The sequence below is a fragment of the Cyprinus carpio genome, chromosome B19 (genome assembly GCF_018340385.1).
Source record: "Cyprinus carpio isolate SPL01 chromosome B19, ASM1834038v1, whole genome shotgun sequence".
Classification (NCBI taxonomy): Eukaryota; Metazoa; Chordata; class Actinopteri; order Cypriniformes; family Cyprinidae; genus Cyprinus; species Cyprinus carpio.
The window spans coordinates 18,183,414-18,191,208 of record NC_056615.1 but is presented as its reverse complement, the minus strand read 5'-3'; the positions used below and the strand labels follow the sequence as shown (position 1 = coordinate 18,191,208).

At 39.1% G+C, this 7,795-nt stretch overlaps 1 protein-coding gene across 1 annotated transcript; it reads right to left on the bottom strand.

Moving 5' to 3' along the window:
• Window positions 1-2,622: 2,622 nt before the first annotated feature.
• Window positions 2,623-5,555, bottom strand: hoxa1a (homeobox A1a). The gene is made up of 2 exons (XM_019124775.2): window positions 3,876-5,555; window positions 2,623-3,672 (listed from the first exon to the last, which is right to left on the bottom strand). Exons 1-2 carry the CDS (start codon window positions 4,513-4,515, stop codon window positions 3,320-3,322), a joined length of 993 nt encoding a protein of 330 aa, XP_018980320.1. The 5' UTR covers window positions 4,516-5,555; the 3' UTR covers window positions 2,623-3,319.
• Window positions 5,556-7,795: the final 2,240 nt, after the last annotated feature.

Sequence of the window (7,795 nt, the reverse complement as noted above, 5' to 3'; positions counted from 1 at the left end):
GAATTTTGTGAAGTAAAATGGGTCAGTTTTTGCTGTAAATGTGTTGGTCAGTCACCCACATAAAATATATTATTCATGTTAATATTCAAATAATAAATAATAAACAAAGACAGAGAAATGTGTTGTTAACTTTCAGATTCACGTTAAAATGACTACACGACTAAACTCATGACTCCTATGAACTGACTCTTATCCCAATCATCTCTGTCAAAATAAATAAATACATGCATAAATTAAAATAAAATTATGTATTTTTCTTTCTATTAGTAATGGCCTTCAGACATTCATTTGTCTTGACGCCTGTGCGCCTGTATAGGTATGTTCAATAAAGCCATTTTACACCTAGGGAATTACGTTTCTTATATATATAAAGAGCTGTAAATTAAAAACAAAAACCTTAGCATTCAGTGTGAAAATCTTATACACAATAATCTCAGGGCTCAGTGACCATTCAATGACCTCGGGGTTTTCTTTCGAGGGTCAGGTCAATGCAAAGTCGCATATTTCCTCGATTTCGAAAACAATTAGTCTGTAAATGAATATTTGCTTGAAAAAAAAAATTTTTTTACAACAATATCATTTTTTTTTTTTTTACAACGATAGAAACAACTTTATTATTGTTGTTGTTATGGAATAATTAATAGCGGTAAGTTCTGTTTTGTATATGTAGCATATTCTATTTTCACGAACGCTCTTTTCGTTAATTTGCTCTTTTAATTTCTTGCTTAAGACCTGAATGTTTAATGAAGTTTGATTGTCAGGAGCTTCAATATTTCTTTAAATCCCTGGTCATTAGTTCAGTGAATAACTCAATGAATAAACAAATGTGTCCTTTTAGTAATTATAATAATAGTAGATCCTGTCTCCCTTTTATAGAAATGTAAGTAACATTTCAGTTTTTAATACTTAACAGTCTCTTAAAAAATTAAACACGGTCAAAATGGCGATTAAATTTAGCAAAATATAAACATACTCACTGCATAACGGACATGTCATTTCATAACATTTATTTAAAGTTTCTTGCTTTATTGTAACCCGTTTTTGTTTCTGGCGTACCTAAATTGCAAAGAATATAATCGCATTTATGTTTGCACAATCACGAGTCCTCCTGTTTAAATCTGGTCATTAGAGACTGAACAGACTGACCTTTAAATCTAAGAATGGAAATTTTAGATTGATTTGTGTTTATCTCTTCAAATTCTTTCTTCCGTTTTTTTATAATTTAAATAATTAGATACATTTTTGTCTAATGGTTATTTTATTTTTTTTTATTAACCTTTTTTTGTATTTTGATAAAAATGTACATAATTTTATAAGGTTATGAACTTTTTTGCAACGGTTACTCAATGGGGACTCAATGCAATAATAAATATATTACTAGGCATATTACTAAATTCATACAAATGGCATATAGGGCCTTCTTTTGCGTTGATTTTTTTTCGTCACTTCAGCATGAGGACAAATCAATAGTGCAAAGCATTTTCAGTGCGTTCACAGGTGTGCCCATGCCCGAAAATGTAGAGAAATATCTTACTCATAAATTCAAAAGAAAGTTGTCTTCTTATCCAAACTGATATTTTGCATTGATTTAGAAATGACATTAACACGATTATCGTTTTGAACATCAACAAACAAACACACGTCGCGCCTTAGGAAGAAGAACTTACGCACCCAGGAGACCAGGAGATATTTAGGCTCCATGCAGACTCACACGCAACCCTCATGTTCAGGTGGATTTAAGGTAAAGGTGAAGCTCAAACAAGACCGATGTGAGGATAGAGAAAATGGCGCACTCTCTGTACTCAAGGAGTGTTTTTTTTTTTAAACAAAATAAAAATATATGTTTTTTTTTAAAAGGCAGCATGCCAGTGGGTCTTAGAAAATATTTTCTGTGCTATATGGGCAACTGTTTGGTCGTGCCTTTATAGCTGTATTTGAGAGTGTGTGAATGAGAGAGAGAGAGAGAGAGAGAGAGAGAGAGAGAGAGAGAGAGAGAGAGAGAGAGAGAAAGAGAGAGAGAGAGAGAGAGAGAGAGGGTGGGAGGAGGAATGAGGAATTGACAAGCTATCTTACTTGAATGTGATGTTTGGCTTTCAGATCTGTTATTTAGACTTTGTGCTCTTTATTTTGCTCTGTTACCGCCTCACTCAACACTTTGTACGCAAAACTGATAGGCTGTGATATGAGGAATCAGATATGTCATCAACACAATGGGGTCAGGCCGACTCATCCTTGTCGATAGTTAAGATGATTTAATCGATGTTCTCTCTCTTTTTTTCTTGTCCTCCGTTTTCCTTCGATAAACCAACAGGTCAATAGGGTTGTCATAACGAATGACGGTGACAGCATTGCGCGTCCACTTTCGTGGATAAACATGCTTACCATGTGCCAATATAGCTTTGTCCCTGAGGAAGAAACCACGAGCAGATGCATATATCAGTTAAAGAGCCAGAGAGCAAGTTATCTGTGGATTGAGACTATGCAAACAATCGAATCGATAAATCAAACATAAAAGTACAAGTCAAGTCAAGTCAAGTCAAAAAAAAAAAAAAAAACTCTTTGGAAGCATGTACCTAAACGTTATATAAATTACTTGTAGATTATTTAAAGTTACCAGAAATATTTGGACAGGCTTATACCAGGCATTGACACCACCACGAGTAAAACACCAGTGTTCAAATAAATTGTAATTAAGTGAAATTTTAATTCACACATTTAACTCACCCGTATCTTGATCGTTTTCTAAAGCATGTTTCTAAAGGAGATTTGAGTCTTTATCTTTGACTGATAAAACTCAGTACAACCGGATGACAACTTTGAAAAGTTGTGCATCATGTTGCAGAACTCACAACACATACACAACATCAGGGTTAACACTATGCACGGTCCAGAAAAATTGTCAGTGTGTTGAAACAAGCCTTTGGCGAAACGTACAATTGATTCGTCTCTCTTAATAATACATCTCTTAAATATATTGCACTACTTCCTTTGGTTCTTGAGGTAGGTATTTTGACAAGTGGTGCAAGTCCGACCAAAGACGTGTAATAGTGCAGCATTTGTTATTACTGTGCATGAAAATGCACAAGAAACTTGTTATTTGTACAGATTCTTGACAAGGTGTCCTAAGACAATTAACAGTCATTTCACAATAACACAAAGTAGCACAGATAAATACTGAGTGTTCAAAATCTCTAAGTTGTGCACTGGTCTCTGTATGACACTGATGTCACATGATGATTTTGACAATAACCTTGACAGGAGAGTCACTAACAGTACTCCAGTATCATTAACAGGTTGGCAGAACAAACGTGAGAGGTTTTTAATTCGAGGTGTAGGCATCAACAGTCGGGGAAGAGGGAGATGGAGTGGGTGGTGCGGAGAGCGACTTTTCAGATGCATCCTCCTGTTTTTCGTGACCATCCTTCGTATCGGACTGAGATTTGGGCAAAAGACCTTCCTTTTCTCGCTTCTTTTGCTTCATACGACGATTTTGGAACCAGATCTTCACCTGAGTCTCGTTTAATTGGAGCGCAGCCGCGATCTCCACCCGCCTTGCACGAGTCAAGTACTTATTGAAATGAAACTCCTTTTCAAGCTCTGTCAGCTGTTTTGTAGTAAAATTGGTGCGTACAGTGTTTGGCTGCCCACCAAAGCCATACTCTCCAGCCTTCCCTGAAGAGAGAGGATAAATAGATGAATAAATGTGTGCATGCGTAATCTTGACTTAATTATATCACATCAGTTTTCCAGAATTTTACACAACCAGGGTGTTCGCAAAGCAATATTAAGTCAGTCCTTGTTTTCTTTTTTCATTCGTATCATAAATACTGTAACCTGAAAAAAGAAAATCATGTGAAAGTTCTCTAGCCACTCACCTGTTTTCGGCGGGTTCCGTTTAACCTTCATCCAGTCAAATGTCTGCCCTGTTGACACGCCATCTGATAGAGGTGAACAACATGCGTCGTGATGAGTCACATGCAGAGGGGATAGCGGATTTGAGCAGCCCGCCACAAACGTTAGGTTTGCCTGATCCGAACTATTACCATATGTGGCTGAGGCATACTGGAACTGACCATGGAGGTGAACGTTTCCGCTACTGTAACCATGGCGATGGTGACGGTGCTGCACCACCGTGGAGGAAATATTTCCAGAGTAAACTATCGGGCCGCACTGGGGAAAGCTCACAGACGAGTCCACATCCTGATTCAGGGCATAGTGACTGTATCCGGCGCAAAAACTCTGAGTCCCATAACTTGGATGGGCGCTGTAGGTAATTGACAGAGTCCCGGGGGACTGGTACGAGCCGGCTTGGTGCGGCTGAGGGTTAATTGCGTCTTGTGATGATCTACTGGACATGTACCTCTCGTCCCCACCGCAGCTATTTACCCTGACAGCACACGATGACTGAAATGTTGAAAGTCCTTGGTCACCATGAAACGCTCTGAGTGAGCACGAGCCCCCGCCACCTGCATCTCCACCACCACTTATGGCCGAGAAATCTAGGAATGTGCTCATCGTGGCATCTTCTTGGGCGTCTTTGCGCGTGGCGGCCACACTGACAGATCTTTGGGCCTGGGGACTGATTAACGACGCACGACTCGCACCATTCACCCGGGGTTGAGCCGAGCCACCCTTCTGCCTCCTTCAATCAGTCGTGGATTGGGGGGTGTCCGCGCGCTAGTGATATGAATGACCAGTGACAGTCACGTGGGGTGGGTCAGCCAGTGATCAGTTGTTCTGTCTCATCTTGATCTTAAGTGGCCTTGCACTGACAGATTGTCGTTAAAGACCAGGCTTATGTAAATGCCGACCTCTTGTCGATCAACGTGACGTTGGCCCACCTTATCCCCCACTGAAAGGATGGATTCGCTAGCAGAGGAGCAAGGAGGGATGTAGTTTCACAGACACCGTCCAGGCAGCAACATATCGGTGTGGGGAATTATGTTGAAGAAATGCGCCAGGTAAGATGAGCTCCAAACCACAGGGAAATAATGTAAAGGGAATGTCTTTTTTATCTCTTTCTGGTTTATTGTATATTTTAGTCAGTTGCGCTGCTTTGTGAGGTTGCTATGCAGTCATCAGCTCTAATTAATCTGGCCTTGTGTATAAAAATGATAAACTGGTAATAAAACTGATTGTATTTTTTCATTATAGCTTATCTTTTCATTAGAATGGTTTTGTAGTTAAGTGATATGGTTGAGTTTTTTTGTTTGTTTGTTTTCTATAAAAAGCCTGCATAACCCACTGTATATTTATTGCTTTAGCCTGCAATTTTTGTATAAAATCCATTTAAATTTTATGTAAAAATCCCGAAAAAAATGAACCTGAACTTTGTCACGTATTTATTAATAAACAATTGCTTGTTCTGCTGTATTATCTTTTGTGATCAGTGGTCACAAAGTGACCAGTTATCACATGAAAGTGTATTCCTATCCTCTAGCCCAGGGGTTTTCAAACCTCTCCATGAAGTAACCCCAGCACTGCACGTTTTATATGTCTCCCTATGTCTGACACACCCACTTCAGGTCTTGCAGTCTCCACTAATGAGCTGATGTGTTGAATCAGGTGTGATAATTGAGGGAGACATACAAAACGTGCAGTGCTGGGGGTACTTCATGGAGAGGTTTGAGAACCCCTGCTCTAGCCCAGTGGTTCCCAACCCTGGTCCTAGAGGCACCCCAACACTGTACATTTTGCATGTCTCCTTTCTCTGACACACCAATTTCAGGTCTTGCAGTTACTACTAATGATCTGGGGCAAGTTCAAGCTCAAACCGGTACCCGACGTTTTGCTACGGTTTCCGGTTTGAACGACATGTTTGCTGGAAACAGTGTGAAACGGTTTTCAACGGGGTTTAAGATACGCTTTCTCTTGTTTGGTGGGTGTGTCAAAAATGTCAACCCAATCAGCAGCAACATATAAACCATGCGGTATTAAAGAGATAGCTCGCCCAATGCAATTAACATCAAAACAAATTCACAAGAGCAAGTATATTGTTTGCACGTTTATTTACATGAAACGCAAAATAACTGAAATTATAAGAGCACAAGTATAGATCTGGAACTTGTTTAAGTCTGTCTAAATATAATTTAGTAATTGCAATGTCTTCTGGTCCATATCCTTTCCTTAGGAAGGTGTGCTAGACCAGTGGTTCTCAGCCACATTCCTGGAGGACCCCCATCACTGCACATTTTGCATGTCTCCTTAATCAAACACACCTGATTCAGGTCACCTGCTCATTAGTAGAGATTCACAGACTTAAAATGGGTGTGTCAGACAAAGGAGACATGCAAAAAGTGTTGGGGGTCCTCCAAGAATGTGGATGAGAACCACTGTGCTAGAGCTTAATGTTACATAAAAATATTTTTGCTATTGTATTGTGGAGTGACACTTTCATAAACTTTTCTACACTCAATCATAGCACAACAACAGTGATCAACAATAATGATAAGCCTTATACTCACGATAAAAATAAAAAGGTATAGATCATAACACTCTGAGGTAAGAAGTGGATTATGGCAAATATTTGATCACAATAATTAGGAACCACAGTTTCCAAAAAATCTCATCGCTCAATTGGGATGTTCTCTTTTATTTTGGATGGCAAGCGCGGGGACTGTAACAACGAGCATATTTTGTAATATAAAACACATATTTATACCGAGTTCATCAGGATCCGAAAATTCTTCAAAAGAACAACCTTCTCAGCTGCCATAGTTGCAACTCTTGCGTCATCAGAACAGGGTGTTCAACGCACCACCGTTTCCGTTTAAAAACCGTTTTGCGCAGTTTTTGTCGGGGCTGAAAGCAGCCCTGATGACCTGAATCAGGTGTTTGATTAAGGAGACATGCAAAACGTGCAGTGTTGGGGTGCCTCCAGGACAAGGGTTGGGAACCACTGCTCCAGCCTATAGTTGAGCAGGGGGGACGTGCGCCCCCTCTGGATAGAAAGGAAATTTTTTGAGAGATGTCCAATGTTATTTTTTTGTCCTCAAAATGGCGCTTTCCACAAGCTTCTGACGGCCTAGTATTTCTCATCCTCTCTTCTTAACACATCGTTTTTAAACATGGTCCCTGACAAACAAGGCAAGAAAAATAACAGCTGTTGTAATGCACTTACTGTTTGTTTATTGCGGCTGTTCTTCATCTTGTATCGAGTGTTAACACAGTACAAATTAGAACCTTAAAACAATGCATTTAAGCAAAATGTCACTACGAATCCGTCATTTGAGGTTTAAAAAGTAGAACCAACTAAATCTTGCAGAGCTTTTCAGCCACATTCACAGACAATATTCGGGGAAGATGTAGGCTATAGGTAGTGTGGGTGAAAAATATATGAACAAAAATATGCTTGTCATTAAGATTATACTATTTTATTAATATTGCAAATATTTTTTTTTTTTTTAAAGTCTTTAATGTAGGGTTCATAAACCATTTCTATCACATCATTTCAGTCAGGCTAGAAAAAGAAACCATAAAAGAGACAAGGACAAATATGCCACGCGCAATGAAATATGTAGTTTATGAGTGTTTTGTGTAATTCTAATGCCGGGTGTTAAAACGCCAATAAAAATGAATTATTATCCGTCCACGTGGGTTGTGCTTCGGGATCCAAAATCTTCTTAATGATAAACAGTGAGTGAAAACACTTATTTGGGCAGACTGTTCACATGCAGTGATTGTCTTGGTGCTGTCAACTTGCCTGAAAGTCTTTGATTTATGAGTTCGTTATGGAAAGAAACATCTTTGGCATTTCCCCACGCTGAGCGGAGAAAAGAGTCTGAGACAAAGAGCC

Bases quoted from the DNA above. Each gene is read 5' to 3' on its own strand.
- hoxa1a (XM_019124775.2), bottom strand. From the start codon at position 4,515: ATGAGCACATTCCTAGATTTCTCGGCCATAAGTGGTGGTGGAGATGCA. The intron at 3,673-3,875 runs GTGAGTGGCTAG...CTCTCTCTTCAG, and splicing joins ACGGAACCCGCCGAAAACAG to GGAAGGCTGGAGAGTATGGC.